Source organism: Prosopis cineraria, unplaced genomic scaffold (genome assembly GCF_029017545.1).
Source record: "Prosopis cineraria cultivar Desert tree isolate PC_DT_omini unplaced genomic scaffold, ASM2901754v1 PC4, whole genome shotgun sequence".
Lineage (NCBI taxonomy): Eukaryota > Viridiplantae > Streptophyta > Magnoliopsida > Fabales > Fabaceae > Prosopis > Prosopis cineraria.
In genome coordinates, this window is record NW_026555335.1 from 43,055,344 (window position 1) to 43,073,058 (window position 17,715).

A 17,715-nucleotide genomic window follows, 5' to 3' on the forward strand; every position below is an offset into this window, starting at 1 on the left:
TGGTGCTTATGAATGACAACAAAGACAAAAGGATCAAAGAAGGCAAAATTGCCAACGATAGGTAAAATTAGTAGAGTCAAAATATTAAAATCAATAGAATAAAAAAAATATAAAATTTACATGCTTTACATGCAATTTTTGCAAAAATAAGTTGGGACAAATGCCCACCCTCATTAGCATGGAAGCAATATCCATTTGAGATGGTGAAAATATAGCAAGAGGTGAGTAGATATTTAAAGTTCAAACCCTCCTCATATAATAATAAAAAAAAAGAAAATGATATCCAAGTCTATTTTAAAAGAATTATTAACTTTTTTTTTTTGGTCTCATGAAATGACTTTTTTTCTAAATTAACAATTCTAATATACTGCATGAACAAATTTTTTCTTTTTTTTGAAATAGGATCCAAAATGTTAATAATTTATTTATAAGGAACCAAAATCATATCATCTTAAAAATCCAATTTTTTTTTTCTTTCAATATCAATCGCATTTTCTTTCCAACTGAAAATGGCTTCACTTGCAATTTGCATGGAATATCACAAACCATGTATTCCACATTATTAATTATTATTTTTTAATAAAAAGATATGATCCAAAGAAAATGAAAGAAGGGACTCGAGAAAACTCTTATGTAGACCAAATAAGAAAAGATGGATTTTTAGGAATGAGAATTGAGGGGGATGCAAATAATCAGCCAGAATGTGAAGCCACAAATCACTAAGCACCATCATTCAATATCAAGGACCCAAATAGGAAAATCTAACAAAACCGGTGCACAAAATCCCATTTGCTTACTAGAAATGAATAAAATGAAATAAATTGAAAAAAAGAAGAAGATAAAAACAAGATGACAAGAGATAGATAAACATGTTCTTAAAGAGAAAAGTAATTTAATTTATAAAATTGAAAATCATGATTTATGATATGAAATTTTTGAAATGTGTAATGATTCTCACACTTATAATATATATTAATGAGTTTTACCATACTTATCATATTGGGAAGAGTGATTTAATTTATTTTTGTTTTAACTTTTTCAACCTATCCCATTCTACTCCTTTCTATTATTCAAATGGGACCAAAGTTTTTCGTTCGTAGCATGCTAGCAGTTCCGCAGGATAGGTAAAATGCAACATACATATAGTTCGCCTAATCCAAATGTGCTATCATTTTCGCACTCTACTCAATGCATACACAAGTATTCGAATGGCAGGGGCAAGGATATAGTAAAGCATCAATAAAAAGCTACAGGGAACTAAGGAAATCCTTCATCAGCCTCAAAATGGGACTTGGGCAAGGATATCCTTCCAATCTCTCAAGCATGATTGCATCCATCCGGGCTTGAACTCCATCAGAAAATGTCAAGTCCTGAAGCAGTTCCTTCAATGTATTATCTACTTCAGCCAGGGTATTCCCTGCGCCACTTAAAATCTCTGCGAGAGAAGGTCGTGAAAGTTCCACAAGAGTAACCTGGCACAGGTCAAGCACATTTACCAGGTAAACTAGCGACTCTTGGAACCAAACTCAGCTTATAAAATGGCTTTACTAAGCAAACCTGTCTGTCTTGAGGTATATTAGCCTTCAATTTCGCTATGGCAATAGCTCGAGAAAGCCCACCAATAGCATCAACCAAACCGTGTGAGGCTGCGGCTTTACCACTCCAAACTCTCCCCTGCGCAACCTCCTCCATCCTTTCTACCTGATCACAAAGTGTAGCTTTAACTTAGACTTACCAAGAGGATGAAGAAAGAAGGGGGTGGAGCTGCATATCTAAAACAAAAACGCACAGTCATTGATCTAGAAAAAGCCGCCTTATCTCGAAATTGTTTATAAATATGCTGTGCAGACTTGGCAAATAGCTCGGCTTCGTCTGGTCTGTACAAAAATAAAAAAGAAAAAACTGATAACATGTCTTCCTTATGAATCATATATTACTGACAACACAAGTAACAGCCCTGGAAATTATACCATGAATTAAACATGAGAGGGTAAGAATAGCATTTGAAACATAAAATTCAGCAGAAACAAGGAAATAGAGACAAGCAGGCCAGATAAGTAAATCTGCATAGAAGTCATATACCAAATTTTACAGCCCTGGTGCATTGTGCACACCTGAGGTGACCTTGTAGTGTCTAGAACTAGACATTGGGATTACTCCATGGAATTTCTCTTCCTTTTCTACAATCCACTTGCAAATACCAACTTGATGATGTTTTTCCAAAATGATGAATAGAGAAACCCCACAGTGGCGATTCCAGCTACACATGTTAGAATATTGAGTATGTGATGGATGGGTAACAAGTGTCTTGATCAGAAGTAATAGATTTGGTTTGTACTATTTGTACTATCCCTCATACTTGGTTTATAATTATAAATGGGTTAAAGTTCATTTTTACCCCTAAACTATTCTCTGAGAAATATCCAATGCCTTAAATTATTTGTCATTGCAATTTCACCCCTAAAGCAATTAAAACGTAGCATATTTGACCTTCATGTTAAACACCCCAATGTTAGATTGTTAAAAATGCTAACAGGTGGCATTTTCGGTCAAACTTAAGTCCTAATCAGCATTTTTAACAGTCAACCCTGGATTATTCAACATCAGAGGACAAATATGTTACGTTTTAATTACTTTAGGGGTGAAATTGCTATGACAAATACTATAAGACATGGGTGCTCTTCAAAAAATAGTTTAGGGATAAAAATGTACTTTAACCCATTATAAATTGACCCATAGGATACCTAGCTAAGCAAGTCAATAATCCCATTCAGAGTGTTCTTCATTTCTCCTCTAGGCATAAGAGCGAGTTTGATGAAAGAGCCATACTTCTTCAATTGCTTTAATCCGAACAGGGGGAAAAAACTGCTTCCATTTCTGGGCTGAAGCTTTATTGACTTCTCTAAGGGAGCATACGTTCAATATTGAATGCATCTTTTATGTTTTCATTTATTGAATATGTCTCTTGGGCCACTTCAAAAGTTTCTTTTGCTTTTAAATAGAGCTGGGAATACGGGCGGGCCCGGCCCTAAAGGGCCTGGCCCTTATGGGCTCGGCCCTTTAGGGCCTGAGCCCTAAAGCCCGGTTTCCCATTTTGACCCCCATTTCTCAAGCCCGGCCCTCATACTCAGGGCTCAGGGCCAGGCCCGTAAGCCCTTTCTTAAAAAAATAAAAAAATTAAAATAAAATTAAACATTATAAATAAATTAAAATATTTTAAAATTAAAAAAATTAAAATCATCATAATTTTTTAAAAATTAAATAACATACATTAGAAGTCTAGTAATAAAATTTAAATCTTCATTTAAAAAATAGTTTATTTTTTTTATAAATATACAAACATAATAATTATAGAAAAATAAAAAATATCATAAATTTTATACTATACACTGATATTTATTAAATTAGATTAAATTAATTTTAGAATAAATTAAAATTAATAATAATATAATGTGTGTAGGATCAGGTGAGCAGGTCATTGGTTTTAAATACATATTTTACTAAAAAAATAATAATAAAAATAATATAACAGGGCTTGAAGGGCAGCCCGGGCCCGAGCCCTATTTTACAGGGCTTATCAGGGCCAAGCCCTCAAGCCCGATTACTTTAAAAAAAATTTATTTTCAAAGCCCGAACCCTTATTTAAACAGGGCTTTCAGGCCCGGCCCTCCAGGCCCGGCCCTTATTCCCGGCTCTACTTTTAAACGACTTCCTAATAATTTCATGCAGGAAAATTATGAAGGCAATATTTGCCTATTAGGGTTATGCTTCCCTTCTCAAACAGAGAGGGATCCTAACAGTTGACATATCAGATGGCAAAGTAACTGGTTAGTATGGCGTCGTTTCTCCAGAACTTTAAACCTGAAATATATTACCTAAAAGGACGTTGTTCAGCAGCAAGGACCTCAGCATATTTTCCCCTTGATATGATTTCCTTGTTGAAGCCAATCTTCTCATACAGTTTCCCCAAGTTAAATCTTCCTATAAGAATTAATCTCTATCATCAAATTAACTCCAAAATTGAACTGAAATACAAGGACGCCATCATACTGACACTATTAGTTTCATAAGTCCGCCCCTCTTCTTTCACCTATACATCATACAGTTTTCTTGTTATGTCTTTTAAATGTTGGGGTCAAAGATTGTTAATAACCTCTTTGCGCTCCTCTCCTTCTACTTATAAAACACTCAGGTTCACCTGTGAACACTCCAATTGATCCAGTTAAGGTAAGATTTTCTGCTACAATAGCCCCAGCTCCCATTGCCATGTAGTAACCTCCACTTGCTGCAACATCAGACAATGAGGCAATGACTGGTTTCGAGGCAGCCAAAAGCCTGATTTCTCTCCACATCCTGCGATTTTGACACCACAAAATGATCAACGATCAGCTATTGATACAGATTTCCCTTTTGACTCCATCCATTTTCCCCTAAACAAAACCGCCAAAGAATTTAGCATTCTATTTATACCTGAGATCACATATGTATTTCAATTTTAACAAGATCATTAAGGACATGATTGAAATAGCAGCTGAAAAATGCTTTATTTAAATTAAATATGTCTAAATGAAGCTCACCATTCGTAAATATCCATTCTACTTGTTTGCAACCAAGAATTTCAGACCAACACAAAATATTTTGTCTCATTTATTAAATCCAAATTTAGCTGAGACAACAACAAGGGAATTTTTCAGCACTTACAAATCAGAAGCAAGGGCATCACCACCAGGACTGTCAATTCGGATAATAGCAGCTTTATATTGTTTTGACACTGATGAGCAAAAAAACAACCAATGTGACCAAAAGAAAAACTATAACATACATATAACCAAGCGTTCAAAAAGTTTATTAAGCATGGGACTCAAAATGTGGAGGGAGCTTCTAGTTAGAGGAGCATCACTCATTATAGACCTTTCTTCACACCATATCTAACCACTTTCAGCAAGAAACGTTCACTTGGCCATTTTTCTATTCAGGTGCAACTTGTGAGGCCAAGGAAAAGTCAAGAATAAGCGTTGCGTACAGGAAAGTATCTTGACCATGGGTAATTAATATCATAGTGCAGAGATGAGAGAATTCTACCACTTTGTACAAGAAGCATTCACTAGGCCAATTTTCTATTCAGTTGCAACTTGCAAGACCAAGGAAAAGTAAAGGGTAAATGTTACTCGCAGGATGAGGAAAGCATTTCAGTTTTTGACTGTAGGGATTTCATAGAATGTTACCGGAATGAAAGAGAATTCTACCAGTTACCATATATCCATGCCATATTGTAGTATTTAGAGCTTTAAGTTCTTGACTTTGGCTCATTCAACATCCCAAACTATAAATGGAATGGCTTGCACAAAGATCTTGGTGGGCACATAAATTTGGACAGTTACATGCCAAAAGTTACTGGCTACCCCACTTCTATTGAACTCCTTCTGAAACCTACAAGCTATTTGACATGCGTACTTCAGTAGGGAGTTATAAGCAGAGTGCTTTATGTTAATTTTAGGACTTCAGCTTGCAAAGGCAATGTTATACAATCTCGATAATGAGAAAATCATGCGGAATTTTAGGTGTATTTGGAATGTGGGTTTAGACTTTCAGAGTGCAGTCCAACCACTCTGTAGTTTCCCTTTTTCAGTGGTATTTCTTTACAATCTTCACCCATGAGCAAAGACTAAGTCAAAACACAAATAGTTCTTCTGGGAGTCATTTTTTATCAACACATCATTAAATGAAGAGACCTAGAAAGTCACATTTCTGCGTATCAACCTCGGGTTTCCTCTAGCCAATGTGTTTTTTTTTTGCCTGTGCTTGAAATATAACACGCAGGCCCCACACCTAGTTGTGACAATAATTCTACAAGGAAAATATCTATGATGATGCATGATGATAACCTCAAAAATCAATGCAATGCAGCTTAATTACACTTCACAGTCGAGTGTACCTCTTACTTTGCGAATCTTCTCAATGAACTGCTCAGCAATAATACCTGATCTAGACAAACTCAATGAACTCTTGACACGACTAATGCTCCCAGAGGCTCGGATGATGGCTATCAGGTCTTTACCACCTGATATTCCAACAGTCCATCTCCTAACTCTACAGTATTTCCTATGTTTATTGAGAAAACAAAATAGCTTCAGACAATCAATACAACTTATTCAAGGTAGCATCAGTAACCAATAGAAGTCAAGTGAGAAACAGATCATGGTAAGTAACAGGAAAACTGTAATTTACATCAAGTTGCCACAACTTGTAAGAATTAAAAAAGGTTCCTTCTCCATCTATATGAATACAAGTTACAAACCCCAGATTTCCTGTACATTGTAATTGTTTCCAAATTCACAGCAATTCCAGACAAAAAAGTATGGGAGAATAACTCTAAGGTCCCACTCATGTGCTGTTATTCTCCTAAGCTCAATTGTCGATGGACTTGAGAGTAATTAATTGCAATGAGTGGGACTTGTATGTAATTCTCCCAAAAGTATTACCAAATAGGCTTTAGATATCATCACAGGAGCAGCAGTATATTAGACTATTAGTCATGCTTTTGGTAATTATTTGAAGTTTTTTTTTTTTTTTTGGTTGAACGACCAATTACTTGAAGATTGTTTAAACATGTAATACCTGGTCCTCATATAATAAATTATAATTGCCCCTACATTTAAGCCTGTAACACCTCTTAACCCTTAAAGCATAAAGGTGAGGAGAAAATATGATTCCAGATTGTTATCCGCCAGAAAAGAAAACTAAAGAAGAGAGCAACTAGCCTAAAAAACTATTGATGGGGGAAATTATGTGCAGTTATTTGATTGGGAAAATTATAACAACCATGAAGAATAGCCCGATGGTGAATATAGAAGGTTAAATTTTTAACTACTCTTAATCAAAGATCAGGAAGAAACTTTTATGAAAAATATAAAATGACAATGACTAGAAACCTCACAAGGCAAAGGATGTGTTCAGACTTTCTTTGGACATTCCCAGAGGTGACTTTCCCAGAGAAATAGCATAATTTATTCAATACCATTACCAGAGGCAAAACAAAAGAAATTGGAGACCTGTAATCCACCAAACGCAGACTTTCATTTGTTTTTAACCTGAGTTTCCCCCTCAAGCCAGCAATAACCTGCAAAACATTGTATATTGCATATCCTTTAACCCCCCCCAATGATATTGCTACATTTACATCCTTAAAAAAATTATATGTACCATTGTCAATAGTCAGTACATAGTAACATAGTCAACTGTGAGAATGGTAAAAGCCTTCCTGAATTAGTTGAAGTCGTCAAATAAAGCCAACATACTCTGAAGGGAAAGGGATGATAAACTCCCCTCAAACTTTAGATTTCAATTTGAAATCTATCAGTAGGAAATATTCTATATATGATTATACAGTAATAACAGAGAGCTAGCAGATACAAGCTATCTTCTGCATAAAATAACTTAAGAATTTTGTACCTCATCCTCATACATTATGTTCGTAATGAAGCCTTCTTCTTTCAACCTGTCTACTTGATAGACTCCTTCATTTATGAAATTCTCAATTTCTTCTCTTTTTATACCTGTATAAAATTAGCAGAAGTCCATAAGTTAATTAATTACATCAAGGTTTAATTACAACTACAAATGCAGGTGAACCTCTTGAAGAAGAGACTTTATCCAGCCAATTTGTATAGATATTGTCAAGCAGTGCAGTCAGCATCTCACAAGTTTCTTCAGACATGGTTCTACGGGTTAGCTGATCCCCTGCACTTTTGTATTTCCCAATCCGTTCAACTTGAGGTTCAATCCCTATGTTATCTAAAACACCTGAAAAGAAAAAAAAAAAAAGAAATTGTGTAAAAATAAACATTTGAGCCAGAATAAGGTATAGTCATCAAAGGACACCATCAACTTCAACTACAAAATAAAATGTTTCCAAACCAACCAAATCATAAGATGATGCAAAAAGCATTAAAATAACATTGGTGCAACTATTATAGCAGGGGTAATATGTATCAATTTACTAGAAAGACATATGGGCACCTAATTTATGAATAAGCTATATAATGAAAAACACAAATTGTCGGTGCCAAACTTCAGTTTGAACTATACAAACCTACACACTGAAAGACACATTAATTAAAAATAAAAAAACTGGAATAATTACATAAAGAGGAAACATACGGGTAAATCTCTTGCAGGAAGGGACAGTGCATGCCATGTGCAAAGTCTTTGCTAAAAAGGAATCACATAGCTGATAAGAATCTGAGTTTTAATGAGCAACAGATGCACATGGCTGCAAGCCGTATATAAAATTCTATTTTAGTTATTGAAACCAATTCCCTGACCCCCTAAAAAGAGCAATAAATCAAAACTTAATGATCCTATATCATTCCTCAAATCTTATAAACACGGAGAAGCAGAGTCAGCTTACCTCTAAGAAATGACGCTTGAACAGTGAAACCAAACAATGAAAAATAAGCACTTGGAGGGGCATATATTTCTTCACATGCACATGCAAGATAGTATTCTTTTTCTTGGCATGAAGGGACATAAGCCACAACAAATTTTCCTACAGAAGCCATTAGCCATCAGAACTTTTCACAACTAACAAATATCTTTTGTAATGGTCAAGTTTTTGGTTGAGAAAAGAAGTATTACAAATAACCTTGAAGATAAGTAATTCATCATGCATTACATGCATATAAAAACCAAAAGAGATCACAATAAAAAGCTGATGGAACCTTCACTCAGTAGCTGAAGATTTTGGAAGGGATAGGTTTTTACTTTTTAGCATGGTATCAAACCCTATTTGATCAAGTCCCAAGGACTTCAATCCTTGCCAACTACATTCTTCATCATAAAATAAAAATTCAACACATGGTATGGTGAGCATGAGTTTTGCCCGTGTTACAAGCTCAGAAGGCCTTCAAGGGAAACAATGTGTTAAAGGGATCAATAAATCAAGCTATGCTTTTTCCAAATTTTGACCCCAAAAAGATTCATGTGAGGATCAATTTTAGGGATATCAAAATAAGAACTCCACACATGGTATAAGTGGAGATATTATAACCGTTGTAAATATATTTTACTTATTAGTCATTATTAGGCTTTATTATTTTTGCATCACCTTGATGTATAAATACTTAGTTGTATCACAATATTTAGAAGTAATGAAAATATACATTTTTCTCTTAAACTATCCACAAGGTATCAGGGCCCTTAGGGTTTAAAATATTTACCTAGGATTTCTAGGCAGAGGTTCCACATGGCAATATGATGTCTCTGACTATGTGAATGTTGTGGTGGAGGGCATTTTAGCTCTCACCTCCAGCCTAGGGAGACTCGCCGAGGTCCAATTGGCCGGACCCAAAAGCACAACGAAGAATGGCGGCATGTAGAGCTCACACATGCCACCTAAAGAATATGCGCCAGTGATCGTTGGGCTGCACATGGGGGTGTGTGACCTACCTAGACAGACAGCAACACTTATTTTTGGCAACAACAACCTGTTTCCGATCATATCCATGGGTTGCTTGAGTCTAGGGAGCATTATTCAAAAGCTTTCTTGTCATGGGTGTCTTGTCCAATGCTGTATTTCATCCCTATGGCTAATCTTCAGTCCCTATTATGAACGTTTGTGTCTTGCTGACTCCAAAGTAATGTTTTTGGTTATTCTAAGCATTACGCTCTATGTTTATCTCCCATTAGTAAAAAAGAGTGCTCCAGCCACCAATTGAAGATGCAGCTATGTGATACATATTAGAGTCAGTGTCTTTGGTACTAGTGGCTAAAAAGGGTAACTTTCTTCAAGCCCTAAAAACCTCACACAACAAATCTTTGTGGATTGTTGATTTTGGAGCGTCAGACCATATGATTGATTGCTATCACTTGTTCTTCACCTCTACTCTATGCGCTAGGAATTTGAAAGTCAAAATTGCATATGGATCCCTTGCTCTTATTGCTAGGAAAGGGAGTATTCATCTCTCAAGTTCTATAATTCTGGAATCTATTCTTCATGTACCAAAATTAGCATGCAACCTATTATCTGTTAGTCCATTGACAAAGCAATTTAAGTGTTGTGCTAATTTTCCTCTAGCCCATTGTATCTTTTAGGATCTATTGTCGAGGTTGACGATTGGATGTGCTATAAAGTACAAGAGGCTCTACTTCTTCAACGATGCTGGACTGAGTCACCATTAAGCCATTAGGGTATGCAATTCTATATTGACCTCTAAAGATATAGATACTCTATTATGGCACAAGAGGATGGGTTATCCTAATTTTTAGTACTTATCTCGTTTGTTCCCATCTATTCCTCAACCAATAACTCTGATGTAAAATGTGAAGTGTGTGAACTTGTAAAGCACCATCGAACATCATTCCCTAGAGTCTCATACACACCCACCAAGCCTTTTACTACTATACATAGTGACTTGATGAGACCATCCCATATCCTAAACCATACCAAATCAAAATCATTCACCGCCTTCATTGATGGTCATACCTGTGTTTGTTGGGTTTAGCTTTTAAAGGACAAGTCTAAGGCCGTATCTATGTTTAGAAATTTCTTCACCATGATCAAAACCCAATTCCAAACAAGCATCCAAATTTTACACACTGATGATGGTAGTGAATATTTCAATCAATGCTTGAGTGCTTTCCTCCTCAAGAATGTTATTATCCATAGAATTACCAGTGCCCATACACCAATGGGGTTGTAGAGAGGAAAATAGAAATATTCTATAAGTTGCTAGAGCTCTCAAGTTCACTCACAATATCAGTGGTGGATCTAGGTTGAGTTGAGGGTGGGCAAATATCCCTACTCAACTTGAAAAAATTTACAAGTATACATTGTAACTTTTGAAAACTTGCATCCACTACCCCAATAATTTTGAACCCATAAAACTCAAAATATAACATATTTGAATTCTAAAAAACATTTAAGGTTTTGATATTTCACTTAAATCTTATATATTTTAAGATCTTGTTAAATTTAAATTTAAATTTTTATTTTTTGGTAATATAAATTTATATTATTTTTCATGGTATTTTAATCTTAATTTTTATCATTTTATATTTTATGCCCCCACTAATCCAAAGTTTTGCATCCACCACTATATAATGTTACAAAGTTTTATTGGGCTAATGCCGTTTTAACACCACCTACCTCATCAACTAAATATTTAGTTGTATATTATCCTCTGATACTCCTCTCCAAAAAATTGAAAAATGTTTTTTCAACATCTCATCTTGAAACCAACCTTTCTCTTCATGTGTTGGGGTGCACAACCTTTGTCTATATCCATCAAAACAGTAAACTTGGAGCCAATGCTACCAAATGCATCTTCCTTGGTTATTCTTCTACTCAAAAGGGGTTTAACTGCTTTGATCCTATTTCAAAAAACACATTTGTCAACCTTTATGTTACTTTTCATGAAAACACACCTTCTACCCCAAATTCTTCAATTCAAGAGGAGAGTATGGGTGAATCTCAAACATGGGAACAAGAAATGAACAATGAACAGGTACTTCTTGATTCTTGGTTTACACCTATAAAGCTGTTACCATCACAATTACAAGATTCATCACCATCATCTTCTACTACCATTTCTCCTTTGCCATCACCATCTCTTGTACCAGTTACAAAAGACAATTCAAAACCAGTGGGAAATGTAGAAAAGCATAAAGACAAAGACTTGTTGGTTTACTCACGAAGGCAAAAATCCAAGGAAGGAGAGGACCTTATAGCTGAGGCACCAAAAGGAATCAAAACCAGTGATAGCTCCTAAATCATCTTAGCAAATTCTTTAACATGTAAGTGATCAATTGATCTTGATTTACACATTACTCTCAGAAAACAACACCATTCTTGTACTTTACATCCAATTTAGAAGTATATATCCTACAAAGCTCTCTCTTTGAGTTACCGAGCATTTGTCACTAATCTAGATAAAGTTGTCATTCCCAACAACATCCAAGAGCCACCAGAAATACCAGAATGGAGAAATGCAATGACAAAGGAAATGCAAGCCTTTAAAAAGAATGAAACATGGGAGATTGTTGAAAGGCCTAAAGGCACGAAACTTATAAGTTGCAAATAGGCCTTTATCCTAAAGTATGAGGCCGATGGCACTCTTAACAAGTTAAAAACATGATTGGTAGCAAGAGGATTGGCTCGGACATATGGTCTTAACCATAAGGAAACTTTTGCCCTTGTAGTAAAGCTAAACACCATCAGAGTTCTTTTATTTGTGGCAGCCAACCTAGATTGGCCACTCCATCAATTGAATTTTAAGAATGCCTTTCTAAATGGAGAACTAAAAGAAGTATACATGACCCTACCTCTAGGGTTTGATAAAGGCTGAAGTGGTCAAGTGTGCAAGTTGAAGAAATCCTTGCATCGTTTAAAACAATCTCCTAAGGCATGGTCTGACAAGTTCTCAAGAATTTTAAAGCTTGAAGGCTACAAACAAGGGTTGTCAAATCATATGATATTTGTTAAAGCTGAGGGAGGTAAGAGATGCATCTTTCTTGTGTATGTTGATGACATAATTCTCACAGGAGACCATTTTGAGCAAATAGCAAGAGTCAAGACTGCTTTTGGAATAAAATTTGAAGTCAAAGACCTTGGGAGCTTGAAATGCTTTCTAGGGATGGAAGTTGCAACGTCAAAGAAAGGCATCTATGTATCTCAAAGGAAGTATGCACTTGATCTTTTGAAGGAAACATGTTTGTTGGGTTGTAGGCCTATTGAAACTCCTATTATGGTTTCAAAGGAAAAAAAGCCTAAAAAGAATAGTAAGGAAGAGTCCAAAGAGGAAGAAGTTTCTAATGATGAAGAAGACAATGAGGAAGAAGACGTCATAAACAAAGAGATATCAGAGACTTGTTAGGAAGCTGATTTATCTCTCTCATACAAGACTAGATATAGCTTTTGCAGTAAGTTTAGCTAGCCAATACATGTCTGAGCCAAAGAAGAAGCATATGGAAGCAACTTACTAGATCTCTAGGTATCTAAAAGGCATTCCTAGTAGAGGACTATTCTTCCAAAAATAGGAACAAAGAACCATAGAGGTATGCACAGATGCAGATGGGGGAGAAACTTATCCTAATAAAAGATCAACCTCTAATTATTGCTCTGTTGCGTGGGGAAATATGGTTACCTGGAAGAGCCAAAAGCTCAAAGAATAATGGAATAATTATGGCTGGAATAAGTCTTGAAGGAGATACATGTCAAGGTGGACTTACCACTAAAACTCTATTGTGACAATAGAGCAGCTATAAGCATGGCCTTGAATCTTGTTCAACATGAGAGATCCAAACATATAAAAGTGGACAAGCATTTTATTATAGAAAAAGTTGAAGAAGGAATTATATGTTTGATCTATTTGCCTACCAACCTTCAAGCAACAGATGTGTTGACTAAGGGGTTACTTAAGCCTGCCTTTGAGAACTCTCTAAGCAAGTTGGACATAATTAATATCTATGATCCATCTTGAGGGAGAGTGTGGAGATATTATAACTGTTGTAAATATATTCAGTTATCAGTCTTTATTAGGCTTTATTAATCATTATTATTTGTGCATCAACTTGATGCATAAATGCAAAGTTGAATCACAATATTTAGAAGTAATGAGAATATACATTTTTCTCTCAAATTATCCACAATATATTGGCACTTGTTTTTGATAGGAACTAACGTCCCTTGTTGGTATATTCTAGGAAGAGACATTGCAGTATATTTTATTGCTTTTATTAAGTATTTTATGTTAATTATCTATTGTTGTTGTTAGTTTCTTATGGATAAGGTTGGGTAGTTATATTTAGTTATTGTGTTTCGTTATAAATATCCTCTCTTGTAACTCATTGCAATATGAATGAAGTATTATTCAGATATATTTGGAGACCCTCCTATTTCTAGGACTAGATTCTGATTCTAGAAGATTACTCTCAACTTCTTCCTAATTCTTTCTCTCTTTTTCTATCAACCTTTACTTATTCTTACCAAGATTCTACCAGTTTTGCTCATGGTTCAAGCTCAAAATGTTTTCATGCTTTGCATGCTTTTGAAGCGTAGAAAGCTTTCAAGTGAGGTCAATGTTAGATATATCAGCTAACTTAATCTCGGATCTTCTCCTTATATCTTAACCTTTTAAGATGAATTGATCATCAACATAAATGTCAGCTGCACAATGCAAGACACTATTCAAGCATTATAACTTTATGGCTCACGCACAATCAATCAAGAAAGGGCAAACCGCAAAACTAAAGTAGCCAGTCCTTAAAACCCAGAGTCTCATGATCAAACCCTCAATCATTATTTGTCATTTCCATGCTTATCAGAAAGTCAACCATCGGTGGAGATTAAATTAAATAAATTCACTTAAAGCAAAACTAGATACCTATCTATCAACATCACCCAAGTCAAAGAAATAGAATTCTCATACAGATTAAAACTCATATTTTTATTGAAAATAAGTTTTAATTATTTATGAGAAATTTGACACACAACTTAAGCAGATGTCTAAGCTTACTTTTCACCAGTTTCATTTGATATAATTTTAACCTATATAAGTATTTATAAATGCCAATGCCGTGTAATAAAAAAAAATTTATCACGTTTCTTTTATAGTGTTTGGATGGTTCTCCATGCCGCTATCTTCTTTATAAAAACAGTAACATGGGCACAGAGCCGAACATACCAGATCGTTTGAAGTTCAATATTTGCCTTTGAATTTCTTCAACTTTACCCCATCCACAATTCAACTTATCAATATGAAGATAGATACCAGAAATACGAGGATCATATGCTGCTTTTGAAAAGTTCTCACAAATTTGAGGCAGAGATAGTCCTTGAGAGAAAGGACTCTTTAGCTGATCAGATATCTGACAATGTTAATGAACAAAGCATTATATACAAAGTAAACATCCATGTAGAAGACAATGTCCTTTTTTGTTCAACTATATACTCTGTTAAATTATTTCCTTGAAAAATATATCTCTTTACGCTTTAATCCTTGATTTATTCTTATACAATGAATCTCTCAGTTTGTCGCACTCTTTGCGTGTATATTAAATTATTCCCAAGGAGTAAAAGTACAATTTGATCCTACAAAGTAACAAAGGGGACTAGCATGTTCCAAGTTACAGAGTTTGAGCAACTAGAAATATCTTTGCTTTCCCTGGACAGGGCCTTGGGGAATCCAAAAGCTTCAAAGTCTGCAGTGAAAGCTCGAATTCAACTCCCCAGTAAATTCAGGTAAAAAAAATCGGCAATGAATCAACAACAAATAGCAGAAACGAGAAATCTCCTTATATTATGAAGAAAACGCCCAGATATTAAAAAAAAAAACTAAAATGCTCTAAATGTGTGAGAAAGGATGAGAAGGAAACCCGGCCCCGCAACTTCATTGTGAGAACGCTTCCCTTGCGAACACCTTCCAAAGGGAATGCAATGAGCATCTTGAGCTGCAGAAGAAATTTCCTCCACCCAAAAATGGGCGCAAAATCAAAGTCGCCACTCGGATAATCCTCGTCGGCAATTCTCGCACTAGGATTATTTATGCCACCGTCTGGCCTGGAATCCTTGTCAACCAACTCTTGTTTCGGTTTTGAGTCGAAAGAAGAGGAGGAAAAATGGAAGGCAAGTGACAGAAAGGGTGGGAAAGATTGGGAATGAGAAGGAAGAGAAAGGTGGAGTCGGCATTGAAATGGGAAATGAGAAAGAGGAGCAGAAAAGGAGGAAGAAGAGGACAGAGTTGCGACTATTGCTACGGAACGCCGAAGGGAGCTGCGACGAGAGCTGAATAAAAGCAGCCTCCACATTTCTGCGATCACTTGTGATCACTGTGCATCTCGGGAAGGTCGACGTCAGCTCCTTTTCTTTAGGGAGAATCGGAGAAGAGGACCTAATCAGGAAATTAAGAAGAAAAGGGCATAATCAGGGAATTATGGAACATGCAAAATCATAGAAAAGTATAAAACTGGGGATGAAAAATTGCAGATTTTAGGTAGTATATCTTTTTTCCAACAAACTGCTGATTATACGCTTTTCAACAGTTCGCCTGGTCAACTTTCCTTAATAAGAATAAGAAGCAAAATGTAGTAATTTAATGTCGTAAAGCATAAAAATTAATATTTATATTTTGGGGTTAGTTAAACCTGCTCATCTTTGCAAGCCTATTCATGCCATTTGATTGGTTCATGACATGACTAGAGGATTAAACAAAACATGCTTTGATCTTGTCTGTTATGCTTATCCCAACCAAATTAAAATATAAGTCATGTTTAATTAAATTCGTAAGGACTACGGAAGAGAGTCGAAAGCAAGTTAGATAATTAAATTTTTCAAAAAAATTACACTAATATCTATTATCACACTTATTAAAAATTGTTAAAAATAGGATACATAATTCAAATGATACTTTCTATATACTTCTAAACGGGACTTACACTTACATTTCAAAGCAATGAAGCATATAAATATGTGAATAATAAAAGTCCACGCACATCCACTGAATGTCCTTTTATTTACTCATTTATTTATTTTTAATTTTAACTATCCTATCTGACCATTTTTATAGAAGAAAAGGATGCCTCTCACACACCTTACATATAAGCTATTGCCCTTTTTTTATCACATCAGAAATACATTACGTGTCAAATTACAAAATATTTTTAAATAAAATCTCATATATTGATAAATTTAATTAAATACACTTAACAATCTTTTTTTTAAAAAAATATAAAATTTTAAAAACACCCTTCATTTAATAACTTTAAATCTATACTTAATTAGTATTAAATAAAGAGAAAAATGATGATATTGAAATAATTCTATTTAATAAAACATTAATTTTTTCAAAATGTCTTATATTTTAGGATGACAAATCTTCTTCAAAGGTATTTTATAATTTGTAATGGAAGGAATAGTACAAAAGGGCTTAACTACAATTAAAATTACATATTTAAATCAATTTTATAACCAATGAAGATAAGATTGGTGTAGAAATCCTATTCATTTTTGCACTAGTTATCCAACGAGTGTAGATATTAATTATTCTACACTGATTCATTAACTGGTTTAGGTAAGAGTCTAGGAATGTAAATAATTTTTTTAAAAAAATTATTATCTACACTAGTTATGACATCATAATCAATGTAGATAATAGTTATAGTCGTAAACGACATAGATACTACATTTAAAAAAATTATTTCATTTCTTTCTTGCATTTACTTGGGCCATTAGGCTGTAATTTAAAACTTGTAATGCAATCAATTCTAAACAGCCAAATAGGATTTCCTATACAATCAAATATATTGATTAAATCAAATGAATTGTAAAATATTTACAATTTTATTCACATACATTGAATATTTACTTAGTCCTACACACAACTACACTAATGTTTTCTAACATGACCACAATTACATACAACTTACCCTTCCTCAGGATGATTATTGTGAAGATCTAACATGAACACTCTCCATTATTATTTAATTTCTTAGATTTTTGATTCAAGAAATGGAAATAGATCATCAAACATCTGAAAAGATTAAAGACAAGGAAATTCACTTAGCAACTCCAAGAAAATAAAAAAATAGATAACACTTAAAATTAGATTTACTTCTTTGGTGAACTCAGTTAAATCAACTATTATGATATTGTATGTGTGTGTCAACACATAACAATTGCATAAGTTATATAACTACATCAATTAAATTTAATAACTGATA

The 17,715-nt window shown here is 34.5% G+C and overlaps 1 protein-coding gene across 17 annotated transcripts; it reads right to left on the reverse strand.

Annotated features, from left to right (window-relative positions):
• Window positions 1-1,086: 1,086 nt before the first annotated feature.
• On the reverse strand, window positions 1,087-15,977 carry LOC129308220 (serine protease SPPA, chloroplastic-like). Of its 17 annotated transcripts, none has more exons than XM_054949267.1 (14): window positions 15,373-15,954; window positions 14,682-14,865; window positions 8,411-8,548; window positions 8,161-8,211; window positions 7,702-7,803; window positions 7,453-7,556; window positions 6,933-7,120; window positions 5,936-6,102; window positions 4,702-4,771; window positions 4,199-4,353; window positions 3,876-3,981; window positions 1,790-1,877; window positions 1,558-1,701; window positions 1,087-1,472 (listed from the first exon to the last, which is right to left on the reverse strand). In XM_054949267.1, the coding sequence occupies exons 1-14, from the start codon at window positions 15,802-15,804 to the stop codon at window positions 1,248-1,250; spliced, it is 2,154 nt and encodes a 717-aa protein (XP_054805242.1). In that variant the 5' UTR covers window positions 15,805-15,954; the 3' UTR covers window positions 1,087-1,247. The 17 variants fall into 17 exon arrangements, 13 of the variants coding, with proteins under 13 accessions (XP_054805242.1, XP_054805240.1, XP_054805239.1 ...); XM_054949265.1 differs by having other exon boundaries at window positions 5,981-6,102; window positions 7,633-7,803; XM_054949264.1 differs by having other exon boundaries at window positions 7,633-7,803; window positions 15,373-15,953.
• Between the last annotated feature and the right edge of the window lie 1,738 nt (window positions 15,978-17,715).